The following is a 22,529-nucleotide window of genomic DNA, read 5'->3' on the forward strand; positions in this document are numbered from 1 at the left end:
GTTGTGAAGCACTGGAATAGGCTTTGAGTGGTTGAGTCACCATCCCTGCAGGTGTTTAAAATATGCATAGATGAGGTTCTTAGGGACATGGTGGACTTAGTGTTAGGTTAATGGTTGGACTCTATGATCTTGAGGGTCTTTTGCAGCTAAAATGATTCTATGCTCCGAGCATCTGCCCTGTTATCCCTAGAGGAAGGTATCACTGTCAGACACAGAGTTCAGCTTACCTAAGCATGTGATGCCAGTAGTTAATATACAGCTGCAGCTGAAATATGTCCTATGGGCATATATTGTATTTATACATGATATGTATAAGACTGCATATCTCAAAAATGCCATTACAGTTGTAGAAAAGGAAATGATGAAAAAAGGATGTCCAAAGCCATAGCCTTCATATAAGCTTGTATTCAGCTTGTAAATGTCAAATTCCTTCCATTTTCATCATCCCAAATAATGACCTGAGGGAGCAGAAAGTAGACATGAACATGAGAGGTGTATGTGTTTTATTACTGTGTTTATTGATCATCTCTAAGACAAACTCCAAAATAGTGTACTAAAGCAATGTCAATATTTTAAGGTGCTTTGAATCAGAACACTATTTTCCAGAGATACCAAATTTAAATGTATTAATTCAAATACATTGTGAGGTGCCATGATTCAAACAACATTGACAAAATGATAGAAATGTTGAAGTAACAGGATTTGCAAGATCTTGGTCATTCCTGTGGTGGATTTATAGAGTTAGTGTGTCAGCTTTACAAATAAACAAATAAAGTCATAAGAATTCAGCAAATACATAGCCATGGTAAGTGCACGAAGATGTGAAAAAAGTAATAATTTTTCAAGTTTCCTAAATCTTCTCTGATTATACTTAACAGTAATTGAGACATGCATCCTTTAATGTAGGAATCAAATGTATTTTGATCTCTGCAGATTATGATTCAACAGCATTCAAAATAAATGTTATCTTTATTTTGTTTTTATTTGCTTTTATATTAAATCAAAGTATTAATTGCTTTTTAAACTTTAAATCATTTCTAAGTTAAACAATATTGCATTCAATATATTCAATATATATTAAAACTGAGTTAGAGGCACAAAAATGTGTTACAAGCAAAAATACGTTGCAGCACTTCATCATCTAGACATAATAATGCATAATATATCTTGTTAATGTAAAAAAGATAGCTCAGCAGCAGCAGAAAAGTAGAGAGCTAAAAATGTTATAACATATTCAGATAAATATCATGCTCTTTTGAATTGTAATTTGAAAATTGCCCTGCTGATGTTTTGTTTACATATCAAGACAGTAAAAAATAAAGGAATGATTTTCCAAATGATGGAGCATTCCTTCAGGAACTCCAGGAAAGTGAATAAATGACAGACCTGTAAAGCATTGGATGAATGTCAGTAGGAAGAAATTATAACTAAGGCATTAACAAAACATTGCATGAATGATTTGTTAAGCTCAATAGACAGAAATTACCAAACTTTTATCATGCCCTAAACAGTTAAGAGAAAAAGGAGGTTCTTCAAGGACTTACTTGTAACCACTATAACACATGAGAAGGGTAATATTAATCTTAAAACATGATCTGTTTTGTCTGTACAGAAACCACAATATCTTTCATCTGAGGGTAACTTCAGCTTTTATTGCATATTTATATATTATATCTAACATCTGTAAATAGAAACAACTTTTAACCACTTTTTAAACTTTGAAGTATGTGTTGAAAAAACATTTATATCAATGGTATCCATCTTCCGCTGCATTCATTGGGTCAAATGCCACACATGGAAGTCAAAAAACCTTTTTTAATGAGTTATTCTTCATATCTTATATGTGACATAAAATCAAAGTTAGGGGCTGTCACAGTGTGCTGTGGGGCCCAGGGCCATTCAGACAACTTCACTAAGTCATTTTCCAGCCCATTGCTTTAGCTGAGCCACTTCTCCCTGAGTCACTCTGCTGACTCTACCATATCCAGAGTAAATCCCCTAAACTTCGCTTTTTTTCAGTACCTGCAGAAGTGGCCAGTGGTCATACTGTCACCTGTGCCACAGCTCGTTCTCTTAGCCAAGATCATGCCTCCTTGTAACACCGGAGAAAACACCTCGGACAGGATTCGGCCCATGCTATCCCTGGAGCTGAAAGTGCACAGGACACCTACCGCCCCTGCTTGCGTCCCCCAGCCTCTGCACCCACCCTATCTTCTCAAGGTATTTGACAGTCATTGACGGGCCTTCACTCCATGAGGTTTGTTCAACCACTTTTTCTCTCTAGCAGCAATGTGTTCCACAATTCAACGGTACACTGACAGCAACTTGTTTCCTTTTGTTTTGTCTTGGTTCATCGTATTTTTTTCCTTTCCTCAGATCATTGATTAGACCTAGACAATTTACATTTTCCCAGCAGAGATGACTTTTATAACCATTCAATTGACTTTTGCACCTTTTTGTGTTTTATTGTGTTTATGAGGATATGAAACAACCAGAGGCACCCATGACACTCAAGGTGCAGTGCACACAGAAGAGCTTAACCTTGTTGTCCATTTTGTTCTTCATTGCTTTCTTAATTATTCTTAGCATTTAGTTTCCCTCTGACAGTTAATGAATGTAAGATGTTTTTGAAGAACTATCCACAAAGACATCTCTTTCCAGTGCTAATGCTCCATGTACATTTGTGCATGTAGCACTAGAGTTGCTTTTCCTATGTTTCACTTAGCAGCATGGAAATGAGCACACTGTATTATCGGCGGCAGGTCACTCAGGACATTCAGGTCTCAGCATCTTCTTATCCTCAGTTTTAGTTTAACTGTAAAGTAACCCCAGTAACATCAGCAAATGCTGCTTTCCCATTTTTCATCCTGTTTCCCCACTCACTCATGAACTTCCAGAGCAGAATGGACTCCTCATCCCCACAAAATTCAGCTATTAACCTCCTGTTGCTATGAAAATTGATCATGGCTTCTAGCATTTACCTTCCATCTCTTACTTGGTTATTAATCTTTTTACCCTACAAAAATACAATTTATTTTAAGAGTACTACAACAAGTTCAAGAGCTTCGTGGCAAGCTGAGCACCATACACAAATCTCACAGGCTACTGTGTGATATTCAGAAATGAAGCAGTGGGTTGTAACAGCTATTGATTAACAGGTTGAGCTCCCCAAAGGTTATTGTCAACAGCTGCTTTGGCCTGAGATGCCACCTCAGGCAAATCCCCGACAGCCTCTGTGCAGGGTTGTGATCAATGGTGCAAAGTCTGTTTGGAGGTCTGTAGCTAGCAGGGTTCCCCAGGGGTCAGTATTAGGTCCTGTCTTGTTCAACCTGTTCATCAATGACCTGGATGAAAAGACTGAGTGCACCCTCAGCAAGTTTGCTGATGATACCAAACTGGGAGGAAGGGTTGACACACCAGAAGGGTGTGCTGCCATTCAGTGAGACCTGGACAGGCTGGAGGGCTGGGCAGAGAAGAACCTGATGAAATTCCACAAGGGCAAATGAAGAGTCCTGCACCTGGGGAAGAATAACCCCAGGCACCAGTATAGGTTAGGAGCGGACCTGCTGGCAAGCAGCATTGCAGAGAAGGACTTGGGGCTTCTGGTTGACAAGAGGCTGACCATGAGTCAACAATGTGGCCAAAAGAGCCAATGGTAGCCTGGGGTGCATTAAGAAAAGTGTGACCAGCAGGTCGAGGGAGGTTATCCTCCCACTCTACTCTGTCCTGGTGAGGCTGCACCTGGAGAACTGTGTCCAGTTCTGAGTTCTCCAGTTTAAGAAGGACAAGGAATTACTGGAGAGAGTCCAGCGGCAGGCTACAAAGATGATTAGGAGTCTGAAGAACCTTTCTTATGAGGAAAGACTGAGGGACCTAGGTCTGTTCAGTCTGGAGAAGAAAAGGATTAGAGGGGATCTTATTTATGCTTAAAAATGTCCCAAGGGTGGGTGTCAAGAGGATAGGACCAGACTCCTTTCAGTGGTGCCCAACAACAGGATGAGGAGCAATGGGCACAGACTGAAGCATAGGAGGTTCTATCTGAATATGAGGAAAAACTTCTTTACTTGGAGGGTACCAGGGCACTGGAACAGGCTGTCCAGAGAGGTCGTGGAGTCTCCTTCTCTGGAGAAACTCAAAACCCACCTGCATGCATTCCTGTGCTACCTGCTGTAGGTGAACCTGCTTTAGCAGCTGGGTTGGACTAGATGATCTCCAGAGGTCCCTTCCAACCTAAATAATTCTGTGATTCTGTGAATGCTCTACTGCACTTTGCTCCTGGGTGGCTTCTCCAGCACACACTGCAGTGTCCTGCCATTTGCCTCAGCAACCACTTCCACCACAGGGGCCAAGAGGCAACCACAAGAAAGCACTGACCGTTGATGAGATGGACACCCCTCTGGCACAGCCGCAGCTGAAGTCTCTTTCCCATGTTGGAGAGGAGACCTGGGGCATGAAATCCCCATGCTCACTGGGGGGACTGCATTGCTCAAGATGCTTTGCAGAAGCAGAAGGGTTTTCATACACCACCACAACAGACACCGCTATCAAAGGTCTCAATCAGAGATAACATCTGATCTGCACCATTAGTACACCATTTCCTATGCATACCCCCTGCAGAGGAGATTAATGTCTTTGTGAGATAGTGGGGCCTTGCTGTGGACTGCTCCTACAGTGTGGTGGCAAGCCCAACTGAGGAAGGCAAATCAAATCCAACACAGGCAGCAAGGCACAGTTTGCCACCTCCTGGCACCATTGCCAAAAAATCTTTCTGGTGGTGGTATCTTGTCCCTTCATTTGCTATAGTCTGATCAGAATGACTATTTCTTGCAGTTCCCCTCTTCAAGTAGCCGAAACATAGTAAAGAAAAGACAAGGATACAGGCAAAAGAACAAGGCATAATAACAGAGCACAGAACAAGGCCAGAGGCTGCTTACTAAACATCTGCTCTGCAAGAACTGGGCCTTGACAACAAGTGCCAACCGGCTGACTACAGAGCTTCCAGGGGTGTTTTGTAGGGAAACTGTTGTACAAGGCTTTCCTGTGCAATGGGAGAGCACAGATTCACTGATCTGGGCTTCCCTTTGCCAAAAGGCAGTGTGTGCTTTTATGTGGTGTGGAATTTTTCCACTGTTCTTCCTTTCCACAGAAGAGAGCAGCTTTCACACAGCACACCCAATGGGAGGATAAGAAGGTAAGGCCAGGACCACCACGCATTGCATTGTAGCTCCATCCATAGCTAACTGGGGCCATATCCATGGGGTCTATTAGCTTCAAAATTATTTTACCAGCATTTTGCCCTGTGTAGTAATTTCCTACCAAGGTCCTAAACCAGAAGATTTTCATTACTCATCTTCAGTAGATAAAAAGCAATCACAGAAACAAAACACTTGTTCTGCTAGATCGGCTTGAATTTATGGCTATAAAAAGCCTAGTTCTGCTTCCTTTCAGGACTTTTCTTCCCTACCAAGTAGCAGTGCAGGCAAGCCTGTGGCATGCATCCCAGTGTGACGATGCCCAGCTCCAGACAGGAGGCTCCCAAGAAAAACACTGAAAACACTGATTGCAGCAAGACAACTAGGCAACCCTACATGCCTGCCTGTGCTTAGCAAGGCTGTTGTAGTGTTCCTGTTTGCCAGCTCATTGTATCCATTTCTGTCAGAAAGCTTTCATGTACCCACAGGCATCTTACAAGTACTTTTAAATTAGATGGTTGTAGGATCCAGGCTTCGACTTCTTTTCCAGCATGCTGCTCCCATCATTGAGGCAACCTGCATGCCTACCGCTATCCCCGAGTTGCTATTATTCAGTCAGTAACTCCATCAAAGGTAGCTTACTAAGAACATGCTTTAATTGGCAGGTCAGAGTCAAACCAGTGTATTTTTGCTCAGAGTTTCTGAATGCTTCGGCTTACGTCACTCCTCTCGAGCTCTCTGAAGATCAAAATATTAGACACAGTAAAGCAGAGGGGCAGATGCAGGAGAGCTAAACCTCACTCAAGCATGCTCGAGCTGAGTAAGGACTACCCAGAATGTCCTCCCTCCCCCTCGCATTTTTATGGACGTTACAAATACCCGGCGGCGGGCTCTGCCTTCTTACATTTCACCCCTGGCTGCCCATAACGCTTGGTGCTTCCCCCGCAGCCGTGCCCTGACGGCAGCAGGCAGCCCCGACGGAGAACCCCCTCGGGCATGAGTGGGTGTCGAGGGGCGTAGGGGCGGGGTGAAGCGGGGCGGGACGGGGGCAGACAACGGCCGCCGGAGTGGGGAGCGAAGCCTGAGCGGGGACGACGGCGGCGCGGGAGCAGCGTGCAGGAGGCAAGAGCCGGGGCGGCAGACGCGGGGCGAGAGGGGCGCAGAGAAAACCCCGGAGGGGCGGGGGGCGGGGGTACCTGGGCGGGGCGGCTCGGGCAGCGGCGCGGAGCCGCGGGGAGCGGCGGCGGGGCAGGGCCGGGTCCATCCCAGCCCCGCCCGGCCTGGCCCGGCCCGGCCCGCCCCAGCGCAGCCGCGGGGGCCGAGCGGCGCCGTGAAGCCGGCAAGATCGGATGCGGCGGCCGCAGAGCGCCGGGGGGACGCGGCGGAGACGCAGCAGGTACTTCTCCTCTTCTCCGGGACAGCCCTGCCCGCACTCTGCCTGCACCCCTTGCTCCTTTCCCCGCTGCCGGGGCGGCGGGCTGCGCTCCCCCCGCCCGCCCGCCCGTCCGTCGGCGCGGCCGCGCTGTCCCCGTTCAGCGGGCGGTGTGCCAGGTGTCCCCGGGCGGCTGGTCTGGGCGAGCGGCACCGCTCCGCCTGCCTTGCCGGTTGTCGTGGGAGCGGGAGAGCCACCGTGCTGGCCGGTCCTTCGGAGTGTTAGGTAAAGGCGTAGTAGCAGGCAGGGAGCGGAGGCAGGTTGAGTGGAGCCCGGGACTCGAATAATCTTTCCGTGCGGGACTTAGACACCGCAGACACGTCGGGGATACTCTTGAGTAGTTTAGTCGCCCCAAAAAGGCAGTAGTGCAAATTTGTGAACGGAATACAGGAGTTTTGAGTGGCAGGAATAGGTCGGGAGCGCTGGGAACCGGTGAGGGGGAAGAAGTAAATGTTCCTTCCTTTAACGTGCAAGAATTAAACCAGCCGCAGGCTCCTGTATGAGTTACGCGTGTGTGCTGCTCAGAATTACAAACATAAACTGATGTCTAAAATCCAGAAGCCAAGAAAAATAACCGTTTATTAAAGGCTTTTCTGAGGCTGTAAGCTGCCAACACATTCACCTCTAAAAAAATATTTTAAGGTTTATTTGAGTTGTCCAAGACATTGTTCTGCAGCAGATGTTTGTTGTCTAAACTTCATTTGCAACAAGCACAGCTTAATTTCAGAGTGGAAATGTGTATTCAAATGTGCTCCTGTTCTCAAAAGCCTTTTCTGTTCTTAAATTTAACACTACCAGGGTGTGTCTGATAAATGACACATATTTACTTTTCATTTGGAAAGGATTTCAAAATAAATAATATATACAAAAGTTTGGCTTCAGATGTACATTCTTGGCTTTCTCTTTGCCTGTCTTAAAATTGTCATTGGTGGCCAAATAATATGACTGTGTGTGGAAGAGAAGGGAGAACTGCAATGTGTGGAGTGGGGGTGGTGGTAAAGGGGGGTCCAGTCTTTTTGGTTATGCCTGTTTGTGAATATTTGAAAGGCAGGAAAATACAATTCCAGCTGAATTACAGTGACTGTACTGAACGCGTGGCATCATATGTTCTTGTGTAGGCAAAAGTAGGTAGTGGAAAGTCCTGTTCTCGCTTGTGCTTTATTCTCAGTTGTTACTTTGACTTCAGGATATCATGAAAATTGAGTACATTTTGTTTTGAGTTCTGTTTTGAAAACAGAAATTTCTTATTCTTCCAGCTGTAAAGTACCCTGTGACTTGTGAGATGGTAAAAGCTTTCAGCTCCCCATGGGACTCTTACCAGAGCGCCTGCTGGGAGCAGAGAGTGGAGATGTACTGGGGATGGTTGCTGGATGGCTTTGGCATCTTCATTGTGACCAGTTCCCTGTTGTTTCCTGGCACTGGGAATTACACATTCCCAGAGGAATTTTGCAGGAAAACTGCAGGTTGGCTCGATCTGCCTTACTCAGCACGTTATCTGTGGGGAGCTGGTAAAAGGTACAGCCCTGAGTGGCGGGGCTGAAGATTGCAGTGAGGGTGTGCCTTGCCACATGGCAGATCCAGGGGTCCTGGCCTACCATGCTTTTCATGGCACGTGTGGCACAGGGACCATTTAGACCCTGGTAGACCCTGGGGATATGAGCCATGCTGGAGGGCCCGTGCTCCAACTTGGAAGGGTGCTCTTCCCTACTAGGATCCATAACATCTGCAGCAGACCACACTGACTGCTGTGTAAACCCCAAAGCATAGCAGTGGGCAGGGAGATCACCCAGGAGCAGCAAATAATGGTGTTTGCTGCTGACCCCAACTGCTCTCTCTGTCCTTGGAGCAGGGAGGGCAAAGGTCAGCTGAATAGCTGAAGGAGGTGACTGAATTGTCTTCCACATGACTGTGGTTCTTGACATTGTACCACTGCTTTTATCTGAGTAATTTAGGAAATGCTATTTTGGCTGTCACTGGATTGCTCCTGTACGGCTGATAGGTTTATCTTTCTAGTGGTACCTGGTGATGCAGCGATAGGGATCCTCCCATTTGCTTTAGAGGAAATAAAAGTAATTTCCAGTGGTATCAAGATCTTGGGGTATGGAGGTACCTAACAAAGGCAATGCTCAACACATAACATACCACAGACAGGCTATTTGGGTCCTTTTTTTTACTATATTGAGCTCAAGGTCTGTAATTTGCACCTAGTGGGTAATCCTCTGTATGTGACTGGAACAAAGATATTTTGAGGAGTGAGTTGTAGAGCAGGCAGGAAGCAGTGAGACAGATACCCTGGACCTGGCTGCTGCTTTCTTGATATTATAATATACAACCAACTTTGATTTTTTTAACTGTTAAAAAATGAATGTGTTTTTTGAGTTATTTGCTACAAAGCAGGAGGAAAACAAAAGAAGTACCATGGCTGAAAGATATTACCTGGAAATGTTGCTGCCAGAAGAGAAGTATTATTTATATTAACTTTCAAGTGGTTTGTGAGTGATACTCATTGCCTGACAATCTTGGCAAATAATAATGTTACAGCTCCTATTGCCTTGCCACTAGTTTGTCACAGGCAAAGATTTACTTTTATGATACTAAGTTTGCTGTAATAATCTCAAGAGAAGAAGTAATTACAAACAGTGGAAGAGACCCTGTATGATTTCTGCTGATTGAGTGCATTGTCTATGCCTTCAGCCAGGGGAACTGGTGTAGCACCATTGCCTTTAGTAGAGTCATCACAGTTTACAGCTGCTGAGTTGTGGCTAATGAAATCCAAAGTCTGGCATACAATTTTCTTCAGAGGAATAAATGTATTTGTCCTTTCACAGACTAGTATGATAACTCTGTTTGGAAAAGACTTACAGAAACATGTATTTTGTTGCATGTGGTCCTCTTAAATGATGTTAATATGATTCTCTCAGGCAGCCACCAGCCAGTCTGGTGAGCATTGCTAGTTGAGCTATTGTTAACAAGTACTTTTCTAGTCAAATGTAATTGTTTATTTTACAGTGGAAAGCACTTGCAATTCATACGGACACAGTGGCATTTGTTATAAGCCAATACAGTGAAAGACTGTGATAGTGTCTGTGATAACAGTGTGCAGATTGTAACCGAATTACAATTAAATTGAACCTTAGCTGAGGTGAAGTTGTTCTGTTGAAGGGCTTCACTGTTAAAATGCTTCAGAAAAGAGGTCAACAACTCGAGGGCCCAATTCTGCTCCTGGGAGATGAATGAGATGCTTGCTGTCATCTTCAGAGTAGAAAAGACTGAAGTCATCAAGCAACAACTGTGTTTCTTGGATAATATGTCCCTCCCAGTGGGTCTCTTCACCAAAATAGTTTGGACCTAAAAACTACAATGGGGAAATAATAATAATAGGTAAATAGCAAATTATTTTATCAGAAAAATAATTTTAAAACATCTTGAATGTACTAAAGAATTCAAGACAATCCACTGTAGGCTTTTGTCAGATAACTTCTTTTCTGAAGGATCGAATCCAGGAGAAGGGAGGGTGGGAAAATAGGGCGTGGGTCATCCTTTAAATCATCCTTTAAATTCATCTGGGATGTGTTTTGCTCTTTCTGTCTTCCAGAATGCTGGAACGGCAGTGGCTCACATGTTTTCCTGATTTTAAGAAACCTGTATGTAGAATCACAGAATGGTTTGAGTTGGAAGGCACCTTAAAGATTTAGTTCCACCTGCTCTGCTATGGGAAGGGATACCTTCCACTAGTCCAGGTTGCTCAGAGCCCCATCCAGCCTGGGCTTTAACATTAACAGGGACGGGGCATCACAACTTTCCTGCATAACATGTTCCAGTGTCTCACCACTCTCACAGATTGAACCAGTTCTCTCCTCATCCTGTTTTGGTTACCAAGCTGAAAAATTATCTATCTGTTCATCCTCAGTATATATGTTTGGGGCATGAGCACTGATTCTCATTGGAGTATGCACCAGCTAAATTGTAACATTTCTGGTAAAACAGTAAGTGCTTGTGACATCTTCTGATATTTTTACGAAGCTGTGGAGATCTCTTCCAATACTTATGTATGCCAATGAAAAAAGACAGCTAGGAGGATCTCTGTGAACATGCAACCTATCAAAGTCCGTGGGAAAACACCGGAGTAATCTAAGTCATAACTTAAAGACAAAATAGAAGTAAATTGAGAAGGACAATTAAAGTGGGTATAGCTATTTTTTCTTAAAAAAAACAGAACACATTAAGTATATGTCTTGTATACACATGCAAAGGAAAAAAAATAAGTGAGCCATAAAAAGAAGTAGTACTTACAAAGATATGACTTGCTATGTTTATTTTTTTAAAAGGTAGCAGAAATCCAACTAATTTGAATGGGAATTAGTATTGGTTTTATGATGTCTGGCTTTCAGAGCACCTCCTTAATTGTATTAATAAATTGTATTAATTGTGTAAATTGTATTAATTGTAATAAATGGTGTCATTTTATACTATTAAGGGTGGGAAGTTATTTTAGGCATTGGCAACATACAAACTGGCATCAATACCTGACACCAACTTTCTCAGGCTCTTTGCTGTCTTAGGTCTGCATAGGGAACAAGCTTCGAAAGCAGTGAGTTTTGCCCTGCAGCTCAAGCAGCGATGGTTGTGTAGTGTTTTGGTAGCACTGTGTACACTTAGGTCTTTTTTGAGGAGTGAGCTGGTTGCTGTGAACACTGGGGCTGTCTGAGTCCATTTGCTGATCCTTCTCACTGCTCCTCTGCATTTTTGGGGTTTTTTTAGCATGGAAGTTTTGTAGGGGGAAACACCTATAAGCACATTGCCCTCATATTTCCCTGGCAGAGCTGCATCTGTGCAGAGCATGACCAAGGGCTTACCCACAACTACCTTGATAAGGACGCAGCAATGCTAGACCTTGATGCCTCATCATAGCCAGTGTCCCTCTTGGCTCCTGAGTGTATGTTGTGGCTTGAGCACCCGCAGGGGCCATGGGTGACGTGGGAAGACAGTGAGATTTATGTTGCATTTATTATTTTTATTTTCAGAGCCTGGTTTGCGAGCCATTCTCCCGAATTAATATGCGAGGCTTGCTGCAGCTGGGGATACCCACCGCCCGCCCAGAGGAGTGCTTGGAGGAACGTGGCGTGATCTCCCTCTTGTGGAATATTATCGGAACTAAATTCTTGTGATCCTAAAGAAGGCAAGTCCGGCACTGGCAACCAAATGATGGCAGCAGTTACCGTGGCACCTGATGCCCTTGTCAGCCCTCAAGGAAATGAAGAGATGGACTCTCTGATCGTACTGCATTATAATTACACAGGAAAGCTTATTTTAAGGGAAAAGGCAACTGACAGCATAGACCTGTCCACTATTGCATTTCTGATCCTATGTAGTTTCATAGTCCTGGAAAACTTGATGGTGTTGATTGCCATATGGAAAAACAATAAATTTCACAACCGCATGTACTTTTTTATTGGCAATCTAGCTCTCTGTGATCTTTTAGCTGGGATTGTTTACAAAGTAAACATTCTTATGTCTGGGAAGAAAACGCTGAGCTTGTCCTCCACAATCTGGTTCATTAGAGAAGGCAGCATGTTTGTTGCCCTGGGAGCCTCTACTTTCAGCTTACTAGCAATAGCTATTGAGCGGCATTTGACCATGATTAAAATGAGACCTTACGACGCAAATAAAAAATACAGAGTGTTCCTTCTCATTGGTACCTGCTGGCTTATTTCAATTTCCTTGGGTGCCTTACCCATCCTCGGCTGGAACTGTATAAACAACTTACCAGATTGCTCAACAATTTTGCCTCTGTACTCCAAGAAGTATGTTGTGTTCTGCATTAGTATCTTCATAGCCATTTTGGTTGCCATTGTCATCCTTTATGCCCGTATCTACATCCTGGTAAAGTCCAGCAGTCGTAATGTCACTAACCACAATAACTCGGAGCGGTCCATGGCACTCCTTAGGACTGTTGTGATCGTCGTTAGTGTCTTCATTGCCTGTTGGTCTCCGCTGTTCATCCTGTTCCTCATCGACGTGGCCTGCAAAGTCAAGGAGTGCTCTATCTTGTACAAAGCCAACTGGTTTATTGCTCTGGCGGTCATAAATTCAGCAATGAACCCCATCATCTACACTCTGGCTAGTAAAGAAATGCGCCGGGCTTTCTTTCGCCTTGTTTGTGGCTGCCTGGTGAAATCTAAAGTGGCCAGATCTTTGCCTATTCAGCCCACACCAGATCATAGTCGAAGTAAATCTAGCAGCAGCAATACTCAGAAGCCAAAGGAAGACTTCCCACAGATTAATGTTCCTTCCTGTATCGCTGAGAAAAATGAATCTTCATTTCACAATGGAAACTTCTGTAAGTAAAGGACTCCTCGAGACAAGTACCTTTCAGTGACTTTTAGATTTAAACTACAAGTGTAGTTAAGTGTTCATGCACTTAAGTCACAGAGGAAAACACTAACCACTTATTTAACTTTGAGGACTTACGTGTCACCAATCATTTGCTTTGGGTGTTAATTCAGTAACACACCTTATTCAGAAAACACCCTTCATGCTACCCAGCAGCTAGTATGGAGTCCATGCACATCTCATAACATTGTGCACCACAATGGCATTGTATGATGAGGCTGCACTTGGCACTGCCTGATCTTGCAAGACATCAATAAAATCTGTTAACAAACTTCAGCATTCACTATACACTGCTGATGGTTAGAAAATGAGCCTGCTTATTGCCAACTGGGAGAAAAGCTCATTACATATGTTGGTGATTATAGTTCTCTATATGTATCTTGCTGTTATGTTAATGGCCTTATATGTATGTGGTATAAATAGCTGTATATGTGTACAATTCCTTATTAAAACGTCATAGTTTGGTAAAAGTTTACAATATGCTAAACATTGTATTGCAGTATACAGTGTAAGGTGAGAAACTATACAAATAGATATGTTTCAATGGGGATATTTGGAAATATATGAAGTAGTAGCTTTTATAATAACTGACAAGAACTTTAAAATGTCATATCAATGCAGTATTTTTATATCTTCCACTGTTATTCAAACTTTTCATGTTTTGTGAGAGACAACATGACAGTTGTCACTGTGACATTGCACAACTTATTTTGAACAAGCAGTAGTAAATAACCATTGAGAGAGGCTATATATGTTTGCTATTTAAAGTAGTTAAAATGTGACCCAACAATACACATGTATCAAGTGTATGTACTGTTTCAATGCATATATTTTTGCTTACTATTTCCAATATATTTAAAAATGTATGTCAAACTTATGTAAACCTGTGTACATTGTGAATGCACTACCTAAGCTGAGATTTGTCAGTTCTGAAACAGAGATGTACCATTTCAGAAAGCAATGAACCACAGACGGGTCCAGGTGGAGTTCTTCCTTTTCTCTCCAGGCACTAACACAGCATGGAATTTGTTAGAAATCCTCCCAGGGAAGAAGTCCAGCCAGTGAGACAAGATCCTATTTTCTGGCAGTGGGACCCTACACTCCTGCTGCCTCTGGGCACTTTCACAGATACAAGACGGAAGATGCAGTACAACAGGATCACGCTGAAGGGTGTATCTCCGTTTATACCTGACATTGCCTTGGATGTGGAATAAAAGCCTTTTTAGTTTGGAAGACCTTCCAACTTTCCTGGAGCCCCAGACTTACTCTTTCAAGAGGCTGTTCCAGAGAGAAAAACCTGTATGCAAACAACTTTGTGGTCTACCACTGCCTTACCAGCCTCAGTACAGGATGGTGTTCAGCATCAGAGGGATTCCCTGGGACCTAGAGCAGTTAAGACTTCATAAACACTTGGTTTCAAATCCCCGTGGGAGTGGCCCGTGGTACTTCCATCAGTAGTACTTTATGGCTGGAGGCTTCAGTGGAGGTTGACGGGAAATTCTGTCTTTCAGTAAGAATGTGAGCATCTAACTTTATTGAGCTCTTTCAAAGTTTTATGTTCAATGTCACTAACCACATGCTGCCTTATGTACAATCAGAGGTAGTTCAGGCTTTTTTTAATACACAGCCTGAAAGGAGCTCATCCTTAGCTTTACTCCGGTCTTAATCATTTAAAGCAGCAACATTAGACTTCTGCCAAGTAGCTACAGTGTATAAGTTGTGTAATGTGTGTAGCAAAAGCCTTTAAAAAGTAGAGGTTTGCATTGTGATTATCTTTTACGAGTTATCAGTCTGCTTGTAAATGTTTTATGCTGTTAGAAAAGTGTAAGAACAAAGAAAAACTGTATTTTAATGAAATAACTGTGAAAGAGAGTAGTAAATACAAAGTAATTTCTACCAAAAATGTTCAAAAGCAGTGCACTTAGAGAAGAAGAGAAAGCAAAACTAAGCTAAGCATGATATAACTATATGAACTGCAGATACAGGCTGGGTCAGCAGCTCTGTAGCTTTTTGAGAAATAGAACTGGTGACATTGCATTGCCATGGCTTGCTCAGGTTTTTAGATAATACAGTTCTATTTGACTGTATTTTCAGTGTGGAAGTTCCTCCCTGAAGCTGTGTCTTTGAAAACTGCCAGTGAAAATATTTGTATACTTCTAAATGTTAGTTCATGAGGTGGTGGGATGTGGCAGCACTCCTTGCTATTGTAGAGCAGAAAGGCCTTCGCAACACAATGGTATGAGAAGACATTGTGGCCGACCCCACACCAACTCTCATGTCAAGGATGTTACATGATTCTCACTATGTAGGTGAAAGAAAAATAATATTTTTAATAGGCAAAGTCCAAGAACATGCACGAAAAAGTGAGTTTTAGCATCTGTATTCTAGCCTTAGGTATTTTCAGGGTACAAGTAATGCAAGCAACTCCCCTGTTGGAGGCCATGTGACTGTGTGTCAGTACAAAACCTTTCACTCTACTTTGATTTCCTTCTCTTACTTTGGAGCTGTGGGGATATTTTGTTAGTTCACTACTGTGTGGGCCGACGCAGGCAGGTCGGAGGAACAACCAGAGATCACAGATGCAATGCAAAGAGCAAATTTATTTTCAGGAATCTCAGAAACATCACTTAAACTCCTGGTCAGGGGTGACACAAGCAGAGATGCAGGTAACTGCAGAATTCGGCCCTTGGTGCAGACCAATGAGCCTGCGTATTTTGGCCTGTATGTAGGGATTCACGCAGGCGCAGTTCACCACACTGCTCTGGTCTTTGCCTGCAGAAATCTCAAGGATAAGGTGCCTTTATGACTTTTTTCACAGGCCTGTTATCTAAACACAGAGGGTTCCGCTTGTGATTTATATGTTTTTCTACACCATAGCTGCAGTCACTTGAGTGTATTTACAATTCTCCTCACCATGCTTGCGCTATTCCCACACAGTCACCCTGCTGTACTTGAAGCGGGCTCCCAAGATTCATGTGTCCACATGTAACGCTGATAATAAAATTTACAAAGTACTTATGACTGAAGAGAAAAAACCTGTGGTGGATACAGTCTTCTGTGGCTACATCCCACTGAGACATCTTAGGCAAAGCATGAATTATAGAAGATTTCAGAGCAAAATTTTAAAGTAGGACAAGCCAAAGGCTTAGCAGCAGTAGACCATAACCAGGAAGATGTCCTATCATTAAAGCTGGAAAAAGATGAATAACTTTATTTGCCTCAAAATATTAGTAAATTCCTTAAAATACAATGGAGAATCCAAGCTTTTTAACATCTAGGCTGATTTAAGCATATAAGAAACTGAATTATGTCTCCTTTTCCCAACTGGTTTTACATGGAGCAAAAGCTACAAAGGAGATTAACATTTATATTATTTCATGAATTGGAATATTTATTTTGGTTCTGGATTGCAGAAGAAATGCAAAGTGAATCACCTAAGGAAAAAAAAAAAAAGCTTTCACAAGATGCTTTCCTAGAGTCTTTTATTGCCAAGTCTTACAGAGTATTTTCAACTCATTAGGTACCATAAACATTTTGAAAACTTTTAATTAAATCTCAAGCATATGAACTGAAGTTGTTGCGTACCAGTCTTTTTTTCAGAGAATCGTAGAAAAGGTTTTGGCTTTCTTTGGAAAACACGCATTTGAACTCTGGGTGTCATGGCCGAAAGCGGTGCCTGTGGGCGCACTGCGCAACCGAAGGCAGCGGACTCTCCATCCGCTGCCCTGGAGCCGGAGGGTGGCTTTGCCCCCCGTTGCCCAGGAGCAGGCTGTGTGCCTGGGCTCCCCTGCTCGGAGGAATGTCTGCTCTCTTGGAAAGGCACACACGCACTCCCTTGGTGGCAGCACCATGCACAGCTGCTCCCTTGGAGAGGCAGATTTTTACGAGGAGTGACTGTAATTAGGGTGTCGTGCTGCCTACAAGGTTTGTCATTTCCAGCTGCTCTGGTAAGAAAATGGGAAACACACCTGTGTATACAGTGCCAAAATGCTTGGGGCCCTGAGAGCAGCTGATCTGTCCCACTGAGTGGAGCTGTGCTGACGTCCACCCCAGGGCACAGCTCAGCCCCTTGACTTTGGTGGGAACTGTTGACCGCCATGGCCGCCCCAGGCCTCGGGACACTCACTTCTCATGCTGAAACTCACAGAGGCCAGGCATGGCAGCAGTGATCAGGGGTTTCTGCTTGGCCGGCATTGTGCTGTGAGGCTTTCTGCATCGCTGAGGTCTCCTGGCACCTAAAGTGGTCTGGAGGCACCGTGCAGAGCATGCAGAGGCAGGCTGGTGCCCATGCTGCCTTTAGAGCTGCAGTTCTTCTCCCTGAGAACAAAGTAACTTCCCAGGGCATCCCTGAGCCCAGCTTTTCTCCAAGTGAGTAAGAGAGAATGGCCTTTGCAAGGAGACACTTGGATGGTGAAGGAAGAGGATTGGGGGAACAGCAGCCCAGCTAAGCTTTCTTCTGACATGAAGCCTTTCTGCTTTGATCAGTACACTAAATAGCTGTTTTTGCATGGACCTTGTCCTTGCAGTCACTCTTCACAGAAAGACCATGGAGTGAGCTACCCTTGGCTACCCTCATCTATTCTGTGTGCCAAGCAGGAAAAATACCTTTTCAGGAGAGGGCATCATCTGGCCCAGAAAGAGGGCCTGTATGAGCGATTACTTGCATTGTGAAAATGGCATTTGTCAAAAATGGACTTGTCAGAATCAATGTTGCTACTGTCAAATTAAGTGGAAGCTTCTCTGGTGTAAAGTCTGTGTAACTGAGGTCAAACTCCTCATGTGCCATTTGGTCCTCTGACATTTTTCATCCCCGTTTCTACTAAAATGAGTAGTTCATTGACTTGTTAATATTCGATATCCAGGTAAAGCCTGTAGAATTTCATTTATTCTGCTATAAAACAGGCAACCCTTCAGGCAAATTAAAAACAAAACCCCATTGGGCCATCAGGGAACCTGAGCATAGGAGAACAGACTCAAGCCCACTTTACATGCATTTCAGTCTGACAATAGTGCTCATTATTTTATTACTTTGGTTAATCATATACAAAGTGAATAATCAGAAAACAGTTGCATGACACTTATATTCCAAATTCTGTTGCTCAAGGACTTCCTCAGAGACAAAATTTGCCTCTATAACCAGAATACCACAATCAACAAACAGGCAAAAACTTGAGTTTCACAAAAGTCATTGGGAATATAAATGATCACAATATTTCCACATACATTATTTTTCCTGCAATTCTCAGTTAAAAATATTTCTAAAAGTAATAAATATTAATAAATAACAAATGTACAGTCAAACGCTCTTTTACAGCAAAATAGTCACTTTTTGTTTTGTTGTTGCTGCCCACACAATGCAAAGGAAAACATTTACCTCAAAAGAAGAAATGTGGCTTCTTTCAAGGTTTAACTCTGCAGGACTTCACTGAGAAGCAGTTATCACACCAATGTAGCCACAGAAGGACACAAATATATACCAATTAAAATCTTTCCGTTCTTCACTTGATAAAAAATTTCACTTATTTTGGGTGTGTTTGGTGGTTTTTGACTCATGGAACAAAAAGGAGGACTGCTGGAAAAAGCTGTCATTTGACCTGTATATTATTTGACCATCATGATAGCTACAAAAACGTAAATCTGCATCTTAACCTCAAAATCTACCTAACCTCAAAGGCTGCCTTCCTTTTCTGAGTCACCCGTGCTGTCTCCCACAAAGTGAGGTAGCAGAAAGAGTCACCCACCTTCTTTATTTCCACAGCCTGTTCTGTTGTCAAACAAGGTTTAAACGCTCTTTATTTAGTTTTTTTCCCTGTATGGTGCTTTTGCTAGAAATGTGTACCTCTGAAATCTTATTTCCCTTACTGAAATTAAAAAAAAAAAAAAAGCGCCCTGCTTTTTCGTAGTGGGAGCCATACAAGATTTGTATGCTGAAGGATGCAGAGGAACAAATCAGGGCTTACAAACATAAATGTCTCAAAAAGAGAAAAGCCATAGGCATTGCCTAAGTATTTTGCTGTTCCCCTCCCCAGAGGTTCTGCTTTCACCCTATCGACCAGTTACCAAGATTATAACTTAGTGACAGCTCTCTATTCTCATTAGTATGTTATTTGCCTATTGGCTTGTGTTTCCAGGCTTCACATTTCATTTCTTATCCCTGAGGCTTTCTCACTCAACACAGCTTTCCCCTCCCTATCCAAGCCTCTGGTTAACTGCAGGCAAACTGTATGGCGACATTTTCTTTTCCACAGGTGTACCCTCATCCCAGCTGCATCCAATGCAGATGTAACCAAGACACTACTTGCAAGTGAGTAGAGTAAGTACTGCTGAGCGCAGATCTCTTAGTGGGCATTTGCCCACATCCTGGCAGCTTTGAGCAAGCATAGATTTGTGGAGAGTGCAACTCTAGGTTCAGAAAAAAACACTGTACAAATAAACACATTTTTGATAGTGCACTAAGGTAAATCTGAATTTGGATTTTATGGGGATGTATTTTGAAAGTGTCTGAAAGATAAAAAGGGAAGTGTGTCTGTTATTTCGGCTTAGACTTTGTTTATGTAAATATGGTTTACTTAATATACATTATTTGTTCTGCCACTTACTTCAGGTAGATATTGGATGCTAAGAACAAAATTTTGAAAGCAGGATTTGTAACCTGTTTTCAGAACTTTCACAAGTACCAAATTTGCCCTTTGGAGCTGCAGATTTCCTGGAGAATGCAAAACTCTGCTGATTTTCAAAAGGAGCATTTCCGACTTTCAAATATCTAAATATGCATCAATTCTATTATGAATACATTGTAGCTGTCATCTGGCACTTGATGTGCCAGCAGCAATTGCACTGTGGTATAAATTTTATAAATTCTTATCTTACTGCACAGCATAATCCCTGGGGACCATGATGACAATAAATGTGAGCATATTATTCTACAAAGGAGAAAAAGAATGAACCCAGGATATAGAAAATTTAGTGCTGGCAGGTGACATGTACCAGACTATTAGTAAAGATTTTCTTCCTGTGACAGTGCACATTTTGCAATCAAATCCTGGTCCCAGGATGATGTGCTTTGTTCAAGACGGTATTGAACATGTGCAGCAGGGAGGTTTCTGGCAGAAATGGTATTATCTCCCTTTGTGAACCCTGTAGGATGTGGAGGGAAGCTACTGCATAACCTTCTATCCTCACCGTGTGCACAAAGCCCTGGGCAGAAAGGCAGGCAGTAAGCCATGGAAATTGCATCTCCTCCTATGGTGTCCACCCAGGCATGGCCAATTTGAACATCCTCTTCTTGCATTAGGGAAGGGAACCTGGGAGTCCTCATACTGAGCAAATTCCCACTGAAGTCAGAAGGTAATTCAGTTTTCGAATCACATTTTCTGCTTTTGAGGTTTCATTGCTTGTGAGGCAAGTGAAATAACTGAAAGTTTGAGAACATTACTGTATCTCAATGTCCAGTCTATCACAGCCAGCATCAATGGAAAATTTTGTTAGCCTACTAATTACTCTAGATCAGCAATAAAATAAATCAGAGGGATTTGTTTCACTTCTGAAAGTTCTTTCTTTAAAGGAATCAAATGCATTTTCATTGCACACAGTGCACATAGGTGCCACACAACTGGAATCAAAACTGATAATCAAATAGTACTCAAGATAAATCTTGGCAGTCTTGCATGATATTTAGAATCTCAGTTCTAACTTCTCAGCTGTCCTCTGGGAAAATATTAAAGGATACCATAACGTTGTCTAATCTGCATGATTTCTAGTGAGTTTAGTAAATTTGACCTTTCAGTAAAATCCTGGCTCTTGAAGCCATGGCACTGAATTACAACCAGCAAAAGTCTAGCCTTTGGGGTTGCATAAAAGAGAATAAAAAACAAAGGTGAGGAGATTCAAAACCAAAGGCAAACATTAAAAGGCTGGAATTATTATGGTCTCAGCTGTCTGGTTTTCAGCCAATCACACAGCATTTGAGCCCGTCTTGTGACTTGGACATCTCTCTGGCAGTGTTGGCTCCTCACAACAATGAGCCCTGCCTCTCTAGCAGGTTCAATTCGCTCTTGTGGAGCTCAGTGTAAAATGGTCTTTGACTTTAACGACAACAGGTTTCAAACTGCTACCCAAATGGCTATACAGTTTTTATACCATTTTCATATAGGGGAAAGCCAAATCTCCCAGAGTGACAGTGATAAAAAGCAATAGCAGGATCCACAAAAGGAGCATTGATTGGCCCACATGATCTTCCTTCTGGACAGCTTTGAGATCATTTGGTTCCCAGTGACTTGGAAGAGCCCCTGGATCACCACACATGGCCAGACAGGATCTGCTGGCCCACTGTGGCAGCAGGGCACTCGCACAGCCCAAAGGCACTACCACTACCAGGCACCAAGCTGCGTCTGATCCAGCCATATGTAACCTTTGCATCAGCCATGGGCAAGCTGAACTGGGCAAATTGGCTGTGCTGGCAGAGCAGCTTAAAATGGCCACGTTTTCCTGGGGGCAGAGTTTGTGAAATATACTCTGGGGAGTTTAATATTTCTGTCAAGCTGTTTAATTTTGTTTCTCCTTGCCACCTGCTTTTATTACCAAAACATGCAGCTAAGCAGCTGCTAGGTTATTACAGCTACAGCTTGGACAGCGGTAAAACATTTTAGATGCTTATTTCGGTGTATGTTTAGTGCCTTCATTCATACCCTTATATCTTGTCACATTTTTCCAGACAGACACTGACAGATTTAGGAATCTAAAACAGATATAGGCAGCAGGTGGGATTTTTGAAGGCAGCTAAGAGAGTTAGGCGTCTAGCTTTTACTGAAGGGATACACAATAGTCGAAGTACAAAAGAGGACTTCTCTTACAGCTGGTGATACTTCACTAAAAACTTTCCAGGACATGGCTGTAGGGAGTGGGGAGTACGGAATGACAAGTGTTATATATGACAAAAAAGAGTGGCAAGTGAGATACTTCAGACTGAGATTAAGGTGAGACATAGATGCTCTTAAAGAAAGTTATTTTGACGGATACTGCTTTGGGGTATAAGATCTCCTGAAGTTCCCTTGCGACTTCCAACCTGGTAAAAGGACAACCCAAATTTTAAGAATTCCAATAACTGCAGTGCCATAACAATTTAGGTTGCAATGCAGCATTTCACTTATTTCCTTTGCTCTCAGCTCCCACCCAGACCTGGAAATATCGGCTAATAACAACCTGCAACAAAATTAATCACAAGCATTTGGTTCACTACTGTCTTAGTTTGGCTTCTGAATGCCTTCATTACAGAACCAAGTGTATTTTTAATGCTCAGATCACATGATTAGTCTTAGGAACTCAATCATTTTTGTTCCTGAGATCAACCAAAACCAAACTTCACAAATTGCAATTTCATCATATTTCAAAGCGGGAGGTACAAGAAAGTTCAGAATTTTAATATAATGACCCTACCTGAATAGATTCAAAGTTAATCATTCAGTCAGTTTGGTTATAATTTACAAATTTTTTAAACTTAGCAAATTCTTAAA

At 42.8% G+C, this 22,529-nt stretch overlaps 1 protein-coding gene across 1 annotated transcript; it reads left to right on the forward strand.

Annotated features, from left to right (window-relative positions):
- The first annotated feature begins 6,357 nt into the window (after positions 1-6,357).
- On the forward strand, positions 6,358-16,590 carry S1PR3 (sphingosine-1-phosphate receptor 3). Its single transcript, XM_082075109.1, has 2 exons — positions 6,358-6,588; positions 11,649-16,590. Exon 2 carries the CDS (start codon positions 11,827-11,829, stop codon positions 12,970-12,972), a length of 1,146 nt encoding a protein of 381 aa, XP_081931235.1. The 5' UTR covers positions 6,358-6,588; positions 11,649-11,826; the 3' UTR covers positions 12,973-16,590.
- The last annotated feature ends 5,939 nt before the right edge of the window (positions 16,591-22,529 follow it).

The sequence above is a fragment of the Streptopelia decaocto genome (assembly GCF_964273445.1).
Source record: "Streptopelia decaocto genome assembly, chromosome: Z".
NCBI lineage: Eukaryota > Metazoa > Chordata > Aves > Columbiformes > Columbidae > Streptopelia > Streptopelia decaocto.

Coding starts and splice junctions, on each gene's coding strand:
- S1PR3 (XM_082075109.1), top strand. CDS start 11,827: ATGATGGCAGCAGTTACCGTGGCACCTGATGCCCTTGTCAGCCCTCAA.